We start from the raw sequence: 18,855 nt of genomic DNA, 5'->3' as shown, positions 1-18,855 counted from the left end.
CATGAAGCTCTCTACGCACGCTTCTTGAGCTAATCTGAAGGCCACATGAAGTTCGGAGGTCTGTAGCGATTGACTGCAGAAAGTTGGCGACCTCTGCGCACTATGTGCGTCAGCATCCGCTGACCCTGCTCCATCATTTAAGTGGCCTACCGCTGAGTTGCTGTCGTTCCCATTCGCTTCCTCTTTGTTATAATACCACTGACAGTTGACTGTGGAATATTTAGGAGCAAGGAAATTTCACAATGGGACTTGCTGCACAGGTGGCATTCTATCATAGTATCACGCTGGAATTCACTGAGCTCCTGAGAGTGACCCATTCTTTCACAAATGTTTGTAGAAACAGTCTGCGTGCCTAGGTGCTTGATTGTATACACCTGTGGCCACAGAAGTGATTTGAACACCTGCTTTCAAATGTTTGGATTGGTGAGTGAATACTTTTGGCAATATAGTGTATGTCATGGATAAAGTTGAAATACTTTCTTGTTCAGCTAACCAGTGAAGACAGCATCATGAAGTCACATCTTAAACACCCATCACACCATTTTTTAACAATACATTATTTATTGTTGCTCATAATATTTTGCCTTTGATATAATCCCTATGTTACAGGTACAATGTGCAATGCTGTATAAAAACAGAACATTTCTATTCAAACCCAAATGATACTTACTTTCTACTAGTAACCACCACAAAGAAGTGCTCTATTCCTTATCGGGCTACTTCTGTAGTTATTTTAAAGGGTAGAAGGAGCAGTTGAAGTTTTTATGAAGCCTATCAACATTGTGAAGCACAGAATCCTGTGCGGTTCTTTTCTTAAGGGGAGTTTCACACATAAAAATTGATTTTACGGGGGCAAGGTAGCAATACAGTAAGGACTTTCTACAACTTTAACCATCTCAAGTGATTAGCTTCGAGGAGATGCTAGGCTAGCTTAGCCATTACTAGCTTAAAAACATGAGGGGACACAAATTCTTCGAGTATTTTAGGGTAATGCACACAACAGGTTATGTGAAAGAATGAATGAGCTGGGTTAAAGAAAAATGCGACAACTCTGGTGCTTCTGGACCGTGTCTGGTACATTTCATTTTGTTAGACAATGTTTTATAAACGTAATGCTAAAATAGACGGAATTATTTAACCAAAGCACTGTTAACCATGTTTCTAAGGCCATATGCTAATTAGCAATGATAGTGCAATATACTAATTATGATAACGCACTACCATTCAATTTAACATTCTACTTGTAAAAGACAACAATTTAAGGGATTGGTAGAGCAGCGCTATATCTAAATTTGCAAAAGTGCATTACAGTAAACTTAAAGGGGTCCAGTTCTTTCACATATTTGATAAACTTCATAAAAACTCAACAGTGACTCGTGTTTTTGAAACTCAGCAGTAGAAGGGTTTAAAAAAAAAAAGTTTCACCTACTGAGAATCCTAATTATGCTTCATGATCAATGTCTTGGTGAGATTTTCATTCCATTCTATTTTTTTCTTGAGTGCTGACATTTATTAACAAAAAACAAAATAACTTAAGTAATACTTTCAGGATTAAAAAAGTGTAAACTCTCACAAAATATAAAACTGACACATTCGAACCATAAATTATAAACATGTAGTCATGCATTTGTTCACAGGGCTGCATACCGTTTAGTCTTACATTTTTTATCTTACAAATAAAATAAAGTTAGATATTTCTCATGTGGTATGTAATGGATATTTACATTATTATTCATTAGTATTTGATGCATTAGTGTGTGGAGAATCATGAAGGATGCTCCCAGAGTGAGGATTAGAGTGTTTAAAGGACAACAAGTGGAGTATCTTGTGCGTGCGTGTCTGTGGAAGGGTTCCTGCTGAACTGGAGCAGTGGCTAAGGTTACCGTGGTAACTACTTTGCCTAACAAAACCCTACTGAACTTAAATGACATTATCTGATGTCCCAAGCTGCCAAAATATCCGATGTCAGGTTATGACAAATGTCTTATGCAATCTGATGAAGGTCTGCCAGAAACAAACTCATGAGACACCATAAGTCCACCTGTCATAGTCTGAGCTGTGTTTAAGTTGTGATCCCTCTTGACAACAGTAATGTACTGCACCAACAGATTTGTGTATGCCTGTGATGGTTGTTCACTGGAAGGGAGTTGGAGGTCTTTGCTTGAGTCCAGTGATCTATGGAGGTCCTGTGTGAGGTGCCTGCGGAGACCCCTGGTAAGGTTGGGATGGTGAGACCCATGCTCCAGCACTAGGGGGGCGGCTGGGTTCTCCACTGCCAGACTGATCCAGCTCAGCGCTGTCACAGTCAGAATCATCACAGAGGGCCCGACTCTGAAAAGTGAGAGAAAATAAAGATGCACATGACCTTCAGGAACAGTACATTCATTTACATAATTTTAATTAAACTGTGAATTATTTTCATAATAAGGTATTTGAAAAACATCCAAAATGGTTAAAATAGTTTGTCAGTGGTTAACTTAAAGATATTTAGACTACTGTCACTAAGGATATGGAATCCTAAAAACATTAAGCTGCTTCTATCAGAGGATTTTTACTTTTTTAATTGCTCTGTCTTGTTAAGCAGTAATCAGAACCACTGAGAACAGATTGACAAAAGTAAAACTTGGTAGATTATTTCTTCATTGTAATAATTCTTGGCAATAAACTTATTCTATTGGAAAGCCAGTTTACTTCCCTTTTAAATGGTGCCACATTTGTAAGGAACATGCATTTTTGGGATGAGCAGCAGAGCTGAGTTTGAGTTGCGCCCATGGAAAAATACGCAGAATCTTCCCTGCCAATGCAAAACAGCTCATTTGAAGTTTTAAAGTGTGTCAAGCTACTACTGGATCTGATGTTTAAGTTACTTATTTATGCCACTTTTTAACCTCTTATTCAGACAATTTTTGGTCAATTTGCCTATTTTTACCCTTTTTTGCCACATTTGAACCTCCTTCTCACCGATTTTTGCACTTAAAACCAATTTTGCCTCATTTTAAACTATTTTCACAACCTTTTCTGCTGTTTTTACCCACTTTTGATCCATTATTGTCTCTTTTGACACACTTTTTCCACGTTTACTCTTATTTCAACACCTTATTTAACCCTTTCCACCACTTTTTCTGCCAATTTTTCCTCTGTTAACCCAATTTTTGCCACTTTCTGCCTTCTGTTTCCCCTAATTAACCAATTTTTGCCACTATAACCACTTTTCAGGCCAATTTTTGAGAGCATTTTACTCTTTGTTGTGCTCATTTTTGCCACTAATAACCCATTTTCACCACTTTCTGCCTGTTTATACAATTTGTAAGCCATTTTGAATCTTTCTATATAAACAAATCAATAAATTATTTGTTGCTTTAATAAGAAGTATAACAGTTAGATTTTTCTGAACTCCATGAGCCCCCATTTGGCTTGGTCCCAAAAAGCTCTCCCCTTTATCCCTGCTTCAGGGTGGCCTTGCTCTTTGTGCTAGATTTAGTTAGAGAACATCCACAGGTTCGGGTTGGGTTAGGTTGGAATTTTTAGGGGTGATCTAAAAGCTCATTTATGCTCCCTTTACGTATGAAATTGGATCTGTGGGTTTAAACTGACACAGTGGTCACTGCCTACATACTCACGTCTCTGTTGAGGTGGATGTTAAAAATGAATCTGCTAAAGGTTGCTGTCTCACACAGACATCAACAACTCCCTCATTCTGCTCTGTCTGTTCTCTGCTCAGCTGTCCTGTTGTATTTGTTTCTGTGGCCAGGTAAGCTGAAATCTTACATCCACTATATTGCCAAAAGTAATCGCTCACCTGCCTTGACTTGCATATGAATTTAAGTGACATCACATTCTTAATCCATAGGGTTTAATATGACATCAGTCCACCCTTTGCAGCTATAACAGCTTCAACTCTTCTGGGAAGGCTTTCCACAAGCTTTAAGAGTGTGTTTATGGGAATTTTTGAACATTCTACTAGAAGCACATTTATGAGGTCACACACTAGTGTTGGACGAGAAGGCCTAGCTCTCAGTCTCTGCTCTAATTCATCCCAAAGGTATTCTATCAGGGTGAGGTCAGGACTCTGTCCAGGCCAGTCAAGTTCAACCACACCAAACTCTCCCATCCATGTCTTCATGGGCCTTGCTTTGTGCACTGGTGCACAGTCATGTTGGAACAGGAAGGGGCCATCCCCAAACTCTTCCCACAAAGTTGGAAGCATGGAATTGTCCAAAATCTCTTGGTATGCTGAAGCATTCAGAGTTCCTTTCACTGGAACTAAGGGGCCAAGCCCGGCTCCTGAGAAACAACCCACAATCCCCCCTCCACCAAACTTTACACTTGGCACAATGCAGTCAGACAAGAACCGTTCTCCTGGCAACCGCCAAACCCAGACTCGTCCATTAGATTGCCAGATGGAAAAGCATGAAATAAAAGAAAAAAAAGAAATAATCTACTAAACACATATTTCCTTACTTTTTGTACTAAGTTTATATTTTTGCTAAAAAAAGCCTGAAAAAGTGTATTTTGCATATTTTGCAAAATGTGCAAACTAGGCTCTTAATTGCGTGCATCCCCAAAGGCTTCTGTTAAGGTGCTACAAGGAAAAGGAAAAAAGGAGCACCCTCCAAACAATAAAATTCTTAAGGTGCATGACAAAAAAAGACTTACTTAAACTGAGAAGCTCAGCACTCAAAAAATGTCTTTTAAGCAGTTTTACAAGGCACAAAAGACATGTTTCAACTTGTGGTCTTCTTCGGTGTTGTTGGTGTTGGTGCTGAAATGGATTTAAACTGTGGATAAGCAAATCTTCAGCCCCAACTGAATGGAAGTCACAACACTGTGTCTAAAACAGGCCAACACCAAAAAAGCTGGTTACTTCATGGTGTTTCAAGGCTTCCATATGTGTTTTGTATGGTAAATCCTAATCTATAAAGCCAAGTTTAATTTTATTCATCAGTAATAATGAAAATAGATATTTAGTTTTAAATGTCATGGAGTAAACTATAAGGGCCTTGGGTTTCTTAAGTGTTCTCAGTTGTTTCCCACTTCAGTTTTTTTTTTTGGAGTTGTGTGTTTACATCGGTCGAAAAAGATGACACAAACTGACACATGCGATCCTCCGTGGAGCTGTTTTACCTCATTAGGATTCTGCCCAGCGTCCATCTGAGCTTTGGCCTGCCCCAACACTCCGTCTCGCTCCGACAGGCCATCAGAAGCCTGCGCTGGATCTGTGTTGTCCGCTGGGATCTCGGACCCTTGTGAGAGGAGGTCGTCGCTGCGGTCGTCCAGCCTGTCGTCCGTGTTGGTGCTGACCACGTCGGGGGTGCCGCTGTGAGAGTGGTCGGTGGTGTGCCCCTCCTCACCGTCTGATACTGAAAGATTCTCTGAGCTAAAGGTGGACACCGACTGACACTTTGTGATGCTGGTCGGACGTCTGGGGAGACATTGGAACAAAAAAGAGGGAGTTGATGATGCAAAATAATGAGATTCAAAACATTCTCTGAATAAATCATCTTGTCAAGGAGGAAGGGTAGCTTGAGGGAATTTTCCAGTGACGAAGGACGACAAGTTGCTCACCGTCTCCGTGGTAACTCAACTTCACTGTCAACTTCTCCCTCCTCCTCTTCTGATGACACTCCACGCCTCTGTAGTCAGGAAAAACACACTAGTGAGAATGATCAAAGTGCCACCAGAGGAACACCGAGGAGAATGTGTGGCTGCTGTCTGTGTACCTGTTTGCGTGTGATAGCTGCTCTGTACAGAATGGCTGAAGGTGTGAGGTGCTGGCTCCCAATCCCCCCTGATGCCCCCCTGGGCAGCCTCACAGTGCCTGCTCCATCGTCTTTGTCGTCCCCGTCGTGAGGCAAACGTGGAGATCCCAAAGACCCCCTCCCTGCAGCTGCCCCCCTCCCGCATGGTGAGTCTGGGCTGCTGGAGAAAGGAAACGACGCAGCATCCTCGCTTGGCGTGTCACTACGTGGGGGAGTTTCAGTGAGATCATCCAGCCCAGCTGCCCCTGCCTCCGACCCCCCTAACCCTGCAGAAGCACTGAGACTCCCACCTCTCTCCAGCCCGCCCACAGAGCTTTCCCCTTTTCCCTGTCCCTCGGCCTCCAGCGTGGTGCAGATGAGGTCAGGGCTGGAGGAGGAGAGCTGTCTTTGCTGCTGCTCGTGGCTGAGGCCTCGCAGGGCCGCTGATGGCTCCAGGAGCTGCTTGGAGGTGTTGTTGGTTGAACTGTTAGCCTGCGCAGCTGAGTCCCTGTTAGGGGACGACTGAGTCGCCTTTAGTCCAGCCAGGTCTCCACTGCTGCCCTTCCCAGGCTTGCGGTGACGTGTCTTTACCCTCCGAGAGCGGCTGGGAGAAGTGGAGCTCCTGTTGGGGCAGGATGGGATAGTGACTTGCATCACGGAGGAGTCCATTTTGGGGATGATTACCTCAGACTTGAGGATGTCAGGCCTGGAAGAGAGAGAAGGATTAGTCAGCAAAAGAAACCCCCATCTTGATAAACATTCATTTAGTCATTTTAGAATTCATCTTTTTAGGGCTGTCAGGATAAATCATATTAATCCCAATTAACAAGGGTCACAATTAATGAATTGATGTTTTATTGTCCCTTTCACTCACTTTGTTTAAGCCGTACAGCAACTCCCTGTAGCCAGAGATGTAAAATTCAGTGCCTATAAGAAGTATTCACTCCTTGAATGTCTTACTCTTTCATTTATTTTTATAAATCAGTCATAGTCAATAGTCATAGTCAAGTAAAATAAGTGACTGCATAAATATTCACCCCTTCCGTCTTTTTCTACGTCTCCTTTTCTTCTTCACCGCTCTTTGTTTGGGACAACAGTGCTACAAACTTATGGTTTGATTTCGTTTGACCAAGGGCAATGTGAATGTGTACAAACCATAGGAAAGTGCAACAATGTTGCAACTTGAGTTCTGAACTGAACCGAGTCCCCAGGACTATCAGGTGTGAAAAATGACCTAAACACACCTGTGTCTGGAAGGTCCTGTCACTGGTTATTCAGTATTCCTTGCTACCATTACACCATAAAGACAAAAGAACACTGCAAATAACTCAGACAAAGGTTATTAAAAGTATAAGTCGGGATAAACATAAAAACATTTCAATGGCACTGAAATCCCCTGGAGATCAGATAAATCCATCATCAAGAAATAGAAGGAATATTGCACATGTCCAGATGCTCAACCAGCTGTTCAGGATAGTATACTCACTGTAATACATTGTTCCATTTTATACTATGTTCAACTTGTATCTGTTGTTTTATGGTATAAACCTTTATTAAATCTTGACTAGAGTTTGCCAAAATGCATGTGGGAGACTCCATGGTCAAGTGGAAGAAAGTTCTTTAGTCTGATGAGACCAAAATGGTGTTTTTTGGCCAACAGACAAGATGCCATGTTAGCATCAAACATGCTGGTGAGAGCATCATGCTGCATGCTGTGGGGATGCTTCTCAGCAGGGCCTGAAAGGCTTACTGAGGCCTGACAGAGCTTTAACAGTTCTGCAAAAAAGGATGAAATAAAATTGCAGTGTCCAGACATGCACGCCCGATTGAGACCTATCCCCACAGTGCTGAGATTGCAGCATAAGGTGCATCCACTAAATACTGACTTGAAGGGGTGAATATTTATAAGGTTACTCACTTTACTTTATACTTTTGTTAAATTGACATTAATTTGTAGAAATCTGTTTTCACTTTCAAATTTAAGATTTTTTTTTGCCAAAAAGCCAAATTATATAGACCATGGGTGATTTATAAAATCAAAAAAGGGGAAAACATCCAAGGGGGTGAATACTAAGTGGACAAGTCAAAAGACATGTGCACTATGTGTTAGCACTGCAAACAATTACCTTTTTACTGTTCCCAATATTCCTTTAAGATTCAAATCAAGTCCCTTTTTTGTAGTTTAATTTATATTATAATCTACCTATGAAAGCAGTTCTGTATCCAAATTACTCTTAGTTTAAAACCATGAAAATGACTCAAAAAACATTTTAAATTCAAAATAGCAGTCTTTAAAAGCTTGATCACTTGCAATTAACCACAGAAATTCTGAGATTAATAGCAATTAGAAATCTTAAAAATTTGACAGTCCTAAATCTTTTGACTAAAATGAGATGTCACACCTCTTTCCTGAGGGCAGTTTCTGTGGGACATTTCTCTTCTTGATAAGCTTGTCCATGGTGTTGGAGGAGCTGCTCTGTCTGGAGCTGTGGTGCTTAAACAAACCAGGATACTTTTTATCCAAAGACTGCTCTCTCCTGGGGGAAGAAATAAAACCAAATTGTAAAGGGGCTATTTATCTGAAGGACAAATATATAAGCTTTATTCATGGATTTATTTGTACCTCTGCAGCTCTTTCTCTTTGAGCTCCAGCTGCAGCATGACGGCACTGAGCTCCATGTAAAGATTGTTAGCCCTCTCCAGTTTCCTCTCATAGTGCTCGCGGATGTCCAGAGCATGCCTGAGAGGAGGAAAAAAAAAGCTGCTGTCATTGTGCATCCGCATGACAGATTCCTAATTCTCCACAATAGATATGCACTCAGGGCACTTACTTCATGCACAAAGGTGGACAATGATTTGACATCAAGAAATGGGACACACTGAAAGTGGCCTCATACATGTATGCTAACAGTAAAAGTACCATTGTGGACTGGGTGAGTACCCTGGGATACGATTAGGACATGCTGTTTGTAGGACATAAAGGTAAAAAAAACAGACCTGAGCTCCTCTCTGCGCCGGTTTATGAGTTCCTCATCGAGTCGGTGGAGACAAGTACCCTCAGATTTAATCTTCTCAAAGTGCTGTTTCACCTCTTCTCGCCATTCAGCCTGATGAGAGCACACTTTGTTAACTAATGTCATTTAGTCAGAGCTTACTTTTCAACCAGTTCTTTTTGATAGGGCTTTTAAAGTCTATCATGTGTTTGTGTGCTTATTTTTGTGCATCTGTACAAATTCAGCAGAAATAAACCATTATTTCCTAAGCTATTAGTCTGCCCATTCTTTTCAGGACTTATCTTTTAGCCAATGAATTGTCAGAAAAGTGAAAAGTGAAAATTGTTCTCCACGATTTACCAAAGTCAAAAGAGAAGCCTTCAAATTCCTTCTTTTTCAACTGACTGCCAAAAATTCTCTTTATTTACTGGCATTTATGATGAAGAAAAGTGGCATGCCTTCACAATTTAGAAGCTGAAACCGGCAAATGTTAGACATTTCTCTTGAAAAAGTCAGTTTTTCACTCATCAAAGTAGTTGGCAAATTCTCCTTTCAACCCATTAATTAATAAATCGCTTGAAGCTTGTGCGTAAATGTATGCTTTGTGCTCCTTTTGGCGCAGCTACAGATCTCCAATAATTTCACAGGAATTCTTCAGCCAGCCATACCTGAGACTTGAAATAGGTCTCCTGTGGAGTGGACAGAACATCAGCTGATGCTATATCCAGGTGTAGAAGGATCTGTCGGAAAGACGGTCTATTCCTTGGCTTACAGTTCCTGTGAAAAATAATGACAGACAGAGGTGTCATAAGTATTCAGGTTCATTATTCAGGTAGAAGTATAGATAATAGGGTTTAAAAAGACTTCTGAAGAAGTTGAAGTATCAACTCAAGCTTTTTACTCAAGTAAAAGTCTAAAATTACTGGTTTCAAAACTACCCAAAGTATAAGAGTAAAAGTAATGTAAAGGAGAAAAAAATTCCATTAAGGAAAAGCTTAGGCTGTGCCACAGGGGCCAATTCCATTCTACCATTCCATTCCATTCTACCATTCCACCATTCCAATCCATTATACTTTCCATTCCACACTACCATTCCATTCTATTCTACCATTCCATTCTACCATTCCATTCCATTCCACCATTCCAATCCATTATACTTTCCATTCTATTCCACCATTCCATTCTATTCTATAGTTCCATTCCATTCTACCATTCCATTCCATTCCACCATTCTAATCGATTATACTTTCCATTCCATTCTACCATTCCATTTCATTCCACCATTACACTCCATTCCATTCCACCATTCCAATCCATTATTCCATTCCATTCTACAATTCCATTCCATTCTACCATTACACTCCATTCCATTCCACCATTCCAATCCATTATTCTATTCCATTCCATTCTACCATTCCATTCCATACCATTCCACCATTCTAATCGATTATACTTTCCATTCCATTCTACCATTCCATTTCATTCCACCATTACACTCCATTCCATTCCACCATTCCAATCCATTATTCCATTCCATTCTACAATTCCATTCCATTCTACCATTACACTCCATTCCATTCCACCATTCCAATCCATTATTCCATTCCATTCCATTCTACCATTCCATTCCACCATTCCAATTCATTATACTTTCCATTCCATTCTACCATTCCATTCTATTCTATTCTAATTGCTTGAAAAAAAATGTAAGGAGTAGAAGTAAAAAGTAGGCTGAAAAAGTAGGCTGAAAAATAATTACTCCAGTAAAGTGTAGATACCCAAAATTTCTACTTAAGTAAAGTAATGAAGTATTTGTACTTAGTTACTTGACACCTCTGATAACAGATAATCAATGAATTCTTTCAACCACCGTCTAAAGCCTCCCCATGCGTCTACTATTCTGATGTGCTTGTTTCTGCCTCTCTTTCCTCGATTGAACTGTCTATTTCAGGCATTACTCACCAGCATTGTCTGAGGAGGATCTTGAAGCCATCGGGGCAGCTCTCAGGTACGGGCAGCTGGAGACTGTTGTTTCCCACGCCCCAGATAATTGCAGATGAGTCCACATCTTTGTAAGGGATCTCTCCAGTTAGCATTTCCCAAAGAACCACTCCAAATGACCTTAAAGTTAAGTAAGCCTCATTGAAGTGGGAGTTTTCATAGAGGTTACGATGTCTTTACAAAAGAACAACAGGCCAATTCTCTCTCACAAAATACTTATAAACAAAGCCTTAAAGACAAAATAATATTAGAGGACTCTTACATATATTATTATTGATTCAATATCTGCATTTTTACTACACAAAAATATGTATTGCTGTACTTCTGAGCTTGCCTCTCTGGCATCACCAAAAAATCTCTCTCCAGTCTGCAACTAGTCCAGAACACAGAAGCTGGGCATTTACAAGAAGACATCACATCACTCCCATCCTCACTTCCCTCCACTGGGCCCCTGTCACTTTTAGAATTAATTTTAAGATTTTACAGATCACTTTTAAAGCTTTAATGGGTCTCGCCCTGGGTTATAGTCCTGAGATGTTGGCCCCATATGAGCTATCACTTAGCCTTAGATCCTCGGTTGGGGGCTTCCTGGTTGTTACAAAGTCGAGACTTAAATCTACAGGAGATTAGGTGTTTGCCATCAGGGCCCCTCAACTTTGGAACAACCTACCTGAGGAGATAAACCTCACAGAAACAGTAACATCTAAAAACTCATTTATACTCCCTCTTACTCTAACATTGCCTTTTCCTTCTGTTGCCATCTTAACACCCTCTGTTTTTAATTAAGTTACTTGTTTCATCTCATTTTTATCTGTTTTTAATCCCATTTGTTTTTATCTCTAATGATACAATGTCATCTTTTATATGTGTCTGTGCTTTTTTATTATCATATATCCTCTTTTCATTTATTTCTGAGATGCTGACCCTATATGAGCCATCACTCAGCCTTAGATCCCCGCGTGGAGATTTCCTGGTTGTTCAAAAGTCGAGACTTTAATCTAAAGAAGATTAGGTGTTTGCTGTCAAGGCCCCTCAACTTTGGAACAACCTACCTGAGGATTTATCTCAAATGATGCAGTGTTGTCTTTTATATGTGTCTATGTGTTTTTTTAACAATCATATCATATGGTCTTTTTCTAGATATTTTAATCATTAACTATTTTAACTGCCCTTCATTATTGTTTGTGTCATTTCCATTCCTTTCAATTGAGTTAATTTATGTTGACTTTTGTGCTATGTTCTGTCTTTTTGCTTGACTTTCAAGATCTTCTCTGTTTGGTTCAGTTGTTATTGTCTTTTATAAATCCCTGAGTTCATGCCTTTGCTGTGACTGTTAAAGCATTTTTAAACATTTTTTAAAGGTGCTTTATAAATAAAGGTATCATACTTATTACTATGAATCTCAGTGTTTATCTTACCAGATGTCCACTTTTTCTGACACTGGCTCATTTCGGATAACTTCAGGAGCCATCCAAGCTACGGTGCCGGCAAATGACATCTTTGTACTTTTGTCACTGAGCTCTTTTGAGGTGCCGAAGTCAGAGATCTTTACCAGGTCGTCATGTGTAATCAGCATGCTGAAAAGGTGACATTTCAGGGAAATTTTACATTATAATAACAAAGCATTGATCATGAAATTTCACTGCTTGTGTGGCACTCAGGGGTATCTGGCTTACTTTGGGGACTTGAGGTCTCTGTGGATGATTTTGTGGAGGTGCAGGTAGTTCATCCCACCAGCAATACCCATGGACCAGTCAACCAAGAGGGAGGGGGTGATTTTACGGCCCGCCCTCAGCACCTCATACAGCTGTCCCTGGGCACAGTACTCCATCAGGATACAGTAGCAAGGAGCCTGGGTGCACACGCCCCTACAAGGAAGCACAGCAGTCAGATCACACGTCGAATCAAAGTGAGATTTATGCAATTATCACGTGAACTATGTGGGATCTCCCAGGTTTCCTCACTTGAAAGTGATAATGTTGGGGTGCTTGAGTTTGCGGAGGTGTTTGATCTCTGTCTCTTTGATGTCCCGCACTTTTTTCACCGCCACCTCTTCTCCGTGGAACTTGCCAAGGAAGACAGCACCCTGCGCCCCGCTGCCCACCCACTGCAGGTCAGAGATTTCTTCAAAGGGCACCTCCCAGGACTCTAAACACACACCAACAATCCCAAAAAACAGAGGCTCCATTAGTACAAGTGAGACCATGATGCTTAAAGCTAGAGTTACCCAGGCAATGCAGCCGATTTTTTCAGTAGCAACCTTCGAGTAATTACTGAAATTAATCCTTCACTCATTGGAAAACCTCCAAAAGTCAATATGTACTCTTCTCAGTCAGGACACGGAGGAACAAACAGGGGTTTGCCAAGTAAATGTTAACTCCATGCTACACATAAGAATGGGATAGGAGGCACCATTACATCATACAAAAGGCCTGTCATGTTCAAACAAATGCTATATTGACAACTCATCCAGCAGACCATTACATTTCTATCCAGAGATAAGAAGGAAATCGGGGAAAAACACAGTCCACTCATACTCTAATCTGTCTGTCATCTGTCATATTGACTCTTCTTAAATGACTGTGAGAGCTCGGTCACTAAGGAGAGACGAGCTGGGCAGAATAAAACAGACAGGCAAATCAATTCTTCATGAGGTCCACAGAAGTGTCGAGATCTCTGGAGAGAGCTGCAGCGGCTGAGCTGGATGCACACATGACGCCTCAACTGGCCAGCTGTGAAAACTCACGGCAGCCGGTGACTTAGAGTGAGTCGGACTGGTGGAGCTGTGAACATGGTAATGCTGGCAGCTGGAAGTGGTGGCAGTCATTAACAGGATAGGGGGTGTAATGGAGTCTAGCTTTGGATAGTGACAAAGGAAATGAAGGTACCTGTAGATGAGTTTTCAAGTTTTCTGCTACATTCTACTTTTTACTGACAGCCGAAGTGACTTTGGTTACAATCTGATATAGATGAGGCATAAAAACCAGTGATAAGCTTATAAGCCTACATTGTCAAAGGCTTGTGATTCATCACATTGGGAGTGTGTCTTTGTATTCATTTTATTGATGTTTAGATGTAGTTAACAGGCACTTCCTCACTAATCTTCTCAAAGACCAGATAATGTTTTAAAAGTATTTGTAAAATCAGTACAAACTTGCAAGTAGAGCATTGCCCCCCTTCCCCCCCAAAATAAATGACTTTATCTTGTATAGCACTTTTGTAGTTGTCCAACTATTCATGCTAGAAGGCGTTTAGGTACATGTGGAAAATTGCTCGATAGAATTTCTGCTGTTACAGGATATACAGTAATGTGTTTTGCATAATCTCTGTGAGTTTCAGTGTTTTTGTAACAGCAGGACCAGGTCCAGGACAAATTCCCCTACAGGGACGTTAAAGTGTTTCTTTTATCTTAAGTGTCTTGCCTAGGGACTGCAGGAGCTGGGACTGCATCCTCATCCTTCTGTTTGAGAGCTGACTCAACCTGCTGAGCCACAGCTGCCCCTTAGATTAGGTTAATCATCCTATGAATGACCACTTCAATCCAGGGTTGGAACTCCTGGACTATCAGTCGAATCATCTTTTCCAGCAACTTCTGCACTGCATAAGTCCACTAAAAGTTTTGATTGTAATCAGTCAAGGGATTGCATATGTAACTTAGCTTTAAGCTAACAGTTATTTTCTGCAACGTAAACTATGAAGAACCCATGAAGAATCAGAGTAGTTCAAAGAAAATAATCATGTTGTCTAAAAGTACTATTAAAATGTGACTAAAAACCAAAGATCAATTTAATCTAAAGATCAAGACTAATTTTAAAATTGCTGTCGAAATTAACTCTGCTCTGGCACCATACATCAAATGTAACATTTATGTTGAATTTAGTACATGACTCTTTTATGACGAAATAAAATAACATTTAAAAGTAACCACAGGAATAAAGTACAATACAATTGAGTCAGCATTTTTTTTTTTTTTTTTGTAGACCTGTAGTTTTACTTTTGATCTCTCTGCTGACAAAGGTTCTGTACTTTCATGAATAGAATAACTTTTCCTTGTAATTCAGCATTTTTTAAATCCCATTTTAAGAGTTTTGTAAAGAATAAAAACTCTACGCAACATGGAAGAGTTCAATTTCCTATCCAAAACTCAGCAGAGCATCAGACAGCCTGGAGATGGAACATTTCCTACTAACATACCTTCATTATTATGTTTGTGTTCTGTGGAGTAGGCCTTCCCAATCATGGTCCAGACTGGTTTTAGGCAGCCAAACAGTCCCTCCAAAAAACCTCCACTTCCTGATTGTAGCCGAATGTTGTCCGACTGGCTGCGGACAGCACCGGCCTCCGGACTGTGCCCGGCCTCGGCCCCGCCGCACTGGCAGGCCTCATGTTCATGTAGTTTTAGCACGCTGTTGTCAAAATGGGCTGAGGGTCCATCGCTGGGAGTGGGGCTGCTGCCGCCTGGCGCCGGCTGCCCACCTGTGTCAATGGACAGTACGTTACGAAGGACACACTGTGTAGGGGTCAGGTCTGTTTCGGGGGTGCACGCAGGAGTGTCTCCATCAAGTCTTCGATAGGGGGGCTCTGAGATGGGAGTGCTGAAGCCTGACAGGGAGGGGGAAGGGGCGCGGGGCTCATGGATACAGGTCCCACTCATCAGGGGTTTCCCCAACACAGCAGGTCAGGGTGGATGGAGGATGAGAGGACAAGATGTAAGCCTGCAGCAGAGAAAATGAAAGTTAATGCTTAAGAATGTTACATTTCTTTTAAAACAGATTAACAATTTCCTGGTTTTATTTCAGGATAAAAACAAGTGCAGAGCAACTTCAGCACCGGACAGCTCCACAAGTAAAATAAGCAGCATTGTTTAAGGAGCTGTCCAGTGCTGAAATGACCACTCTCTTTACTTCTTCTGTCTCTGTTAATCAATTACTTCAGTATAGAGCTTCTCAGAGTGGTACTTATAACAGTAGTAACTGCCAATACAGCCTTCAATAAAGTATTAGGTATCTGCAGGGTCGCTGGTCAATGCACAGACCCAGAAATGAGACAAGTTAGTCCCAAAACTTTTGCCAGGATTCTGGGAACAAACAATAACAGTATGGTACTATCAGTGGGTTTAACTTTAAGAAGGGCAAGATAAAGTTAAGAAATCTGTTTTACCCCAAATAGTGAGCCAATCATTCAGCTGCACTAGTATCAAAGGGGTGTTCAATACTGACCAACACAAAAGTCAAGGTTTACTTTTGGTATTAAGAAGGAAAACTGACCAAGGCACTGTTTGACAACAGGCAATGCAAACAAGTGCTTGGGGTACAAGACTTGCCAGGGACCTTAAAGGCTTTAAACCACAAACAATGGAAAAAGGAGCACTCTCTAAAAAACTATCTTCAGGTCATACTGTTTAATGCTGAAACATGTTCATTGTGGTCTTATGCTGCTGCTCTACCCAGCATTAAAGGCACTAAAAGACTGACTGATTAATTAATTTAAAAAAAGGATGTATTTGTGTGCTGGGTGTTCAGTTTTCTTGTTAACTTGTGAACCCACAGCAGTGGCTCAACGTGTTATCATGTTATCACAGTTGTTATCATGCTTAGTCTTGCATGCATTTTCCCTGTAAGAACACTAAGTTTGTAAACTAAAATTGCTGAAGGAAGACAACCTCTTGTTAACTTGAAACCACAGCAGTGGCTTAACATGTGCAAAGTTTGCAGTGACAGTTGGAACCCTCCTTAAGAGGCCCCATCTGACAGCCCTCTCTATTTTATCCTGTTAGTTTTGCATGCATTATCCCTGTCAAAATACCAAGTTTGTCAATGAAAGTCACTAAAGGAAGATGACCTCTTGTTCACTTGAAATCACAGCAGTGGCTTAACATGTGCAAAGTTTGCAGTGACAGTTGGAAGCCCCCCTAAGAGGCCCCATCTGACAGCCCTCGCTCTTGTTTTCCTGCTTAGTCTTGGATGGATTATCCCTGTAAAAACTTTAAGTTTGTAAATAAAAATCATTTAAGGGAAATAAGCAGAGCAGCCCAGTGTGTCCAGCTCTGCAGCTTTGCTCTGCTGGAAGAGTCAGTCAAATCAAAGTCGAGTCTGACACTGAAAGTCAACTTGTTAGCTAAAGCAGACTGAAAGAACATGAATCACGTATTCCCATTCTTTCACAACTTTAGGAGTTAAAAGTGTGAATGTTGCATTTTTGTCAGGGTCAGATTCTTTATAACATTACAGTGATTAGTGCTGGTAAGCTGTGTTTTTGCCAAAAGTCCCAACAGAGTCAAGATCATCTCTTTGAAGTAAGCGCTAACTTTTCTTTTATTCAAGCAATTGCCAACTCCAAAACAGTGGAGTCGTGCTGTGAATTGGGCACTCGTCCAGTCTGTCCAGTTAAACCACTCAGTCACTTCATCTGAAAACACCAAACCCAGTCTGAATCATACCTCTTCTCTGTGTGTATGAATGAGAGAACCAGCCTGCCCAGTGGAGCCATCACCCAAAGTGGAGGTGGGCTTTATGAATGAACTAAACAGAGGAGGTTTGCACTGTCTTCAACTCTGGATGTCACCTGCTCTTTAACTGTCCCTATGAGCCTCATCAGGATCTGACAACATCAGGGCAACAGCAGCAGAAGCTCCCATATGTCGTCCATCATGCCTAAAGTAAAGAGCATTATGTACATCTGAAAGAATATGACGAATTGCATAACCAGCACAGCGTGGAGGTATACGTAGGTCCGTGCGTGCGTGCCTGCATGTTGGTGTGAGCAAAGGAGGGAGAGAGAGGGAGCACATGTATCCAATTCACATTTTCTACACCAGCTCCATTTCTCGTACTGCACCACTGCACGAGCAGAGCGAGATGAAAGCGTGAAAAAACGGGCAATAAACAAGCACAGGGCCTGTGCAGGAAGGAGCAGTGCACACACGCACACAAACGCAGGAAGATCAATCTTTAAATAACCGAGGATGTGATGATGACACTCAGCAGCATCATAGCAGACGTGCATGAATCGCAAGCCCGATGCCCACTGTGGTCCATGCCAAGTCAAACTGCCGCAGCGTCTCCACATTTATCTCAACGCTGGCATCAATACAAATATCCCGTAATGTGGGCTTCCTCGCAGCACAAATATGATTTTCTAGCATTCATCGACGATGATTGGTTTCTTGGCAGCATTAGTTCAGTGGTGCAGTGTGAGCGGCGTGAACGCTACCGCACCAAGCCAAGGCATCATACCTAAACGTCCTGAGATACCTGATTTCTATTTCAATCGGCATTTAACCAGATAGTATGACATTCCCATACCTTTCTGCCTGCTTGATGTCGCGTTGTCAAGTGAAAGGGGTGGGCTCGGCTTTCTATTTGTCGTTGGTAATGAGCGGATCGTTGTTGTTCTTCGGTCCGAGCTGTCTGTGGTATTTCCAGTCCCTGTATCCACGAGTTTCACGCTACTAGGATGGATCCCAGCGGGCAAATTGTGTTATCAATAACCGGGGACCCATGCAACGTGAGGCGCGCTGGGTTTTTTGGGGGAGGGAGCTGTCTCCTTCCCAGTGCTGAATTGACGTCACGGAAATGAGACTTGCGCCACAAGGGGGCGCCAACGCTGTCTTATCTGCAAACATACAGACACACGGAATTGTGTATCAGATTTTTCCATCAGCACATCCATCTTTTCTGCCTCAGAAAGGCGTCCTTTCATTCACTGGTTTCTGTGTTTGACTTCAATTAAACCGTCTTAGTCAGCAAACATCCCGTCCTCTTCTATCTCCTCCTCTGCTGATATGTCCTTGAGCAAGACACTGAATTCCTGCTGGATCAAGGAAAGTGGATTGCATCTCATCATGCGCCTTTTCCTCCGTTTTAAAGAGGGAAATAACACATTCCATCTTACTGGTTACAACGACTCAGATGCTTGATACCAGAGTAACTGATAACATAATTTAAAAAAAATGTGGGAATGGGAACAAAACATTCCGATTTACATAAGTTAAATAAATGATTCATATATGTGGTACCTCAACTTCTTTCAAACATTTGCTATTTGCCTCAGCGTGTATGCAATCTTACTTTTGTCCATCGGAGGGCAGCACATTCAGCTTTTTAGCTGCGCTCCGCACTGTT

General features: G+C 41.4%; 1 protein-coding gene across 1 annotated transcript; it reads right to left on the bottom strand.

Annotated features, from left to right (window-relative positions):
- Positions 1-590: 590 nt before the first annotated feature.
- On the bottom strand, positions 591-18,253 carry map3k12 (mitogen-activated protein kinase kinase kinase 12). The gene is made up of 14 exons (XM_041799862.1): positions 18,037-18,253; positions 14,927-15,447; positions 12,697-12,880; positions 12,409-12,600; positions 12,151-12,309; positions 10,694-10,852; positions 9,400-9,508; positions 8,736-8,845; positions 8,362-8,478; positions 8,141-8,275; positions 5,721-6,444; positions 5,566-5,633; positions 5,125-5,422; positions 591-2,331 (listed from the first exon to the last, which is right to left on the bottom strand). The coding sequence occupies exons 2-14, from the start codon at positions 15,384-15,386 to the stop codon at positions 2,176-2,178; spliced, it is 2,871 nt and encodes a 956-aa protein (XP_041655796.1). The 5' UTR covers positions 15,387-15,447; positions 18,037-18,253; the 3' UTR covers positions 591-2,175.
- Positions 18,254-18,855: the final 602 nt, after the last annotated feature.

Source organism: Cheilinus undulatus, linkage group 11 (assembly GCF_018320785.1).
Source record: "Cheilinus undulatus linkage group 11, ASM1832078v1, whole genome shotgun sequence".
NCBI lineage: Eukaryota > Metazoa > Chordata > Actinopteri > Labriformes > Labridae > Cheilinus > Cheilinus undulatus.
The sequence above is the reverse complement of the archived record's forward strand: the minus strand, read 5'-3'. Positions and strand labels throughout refer to the sequence as shown.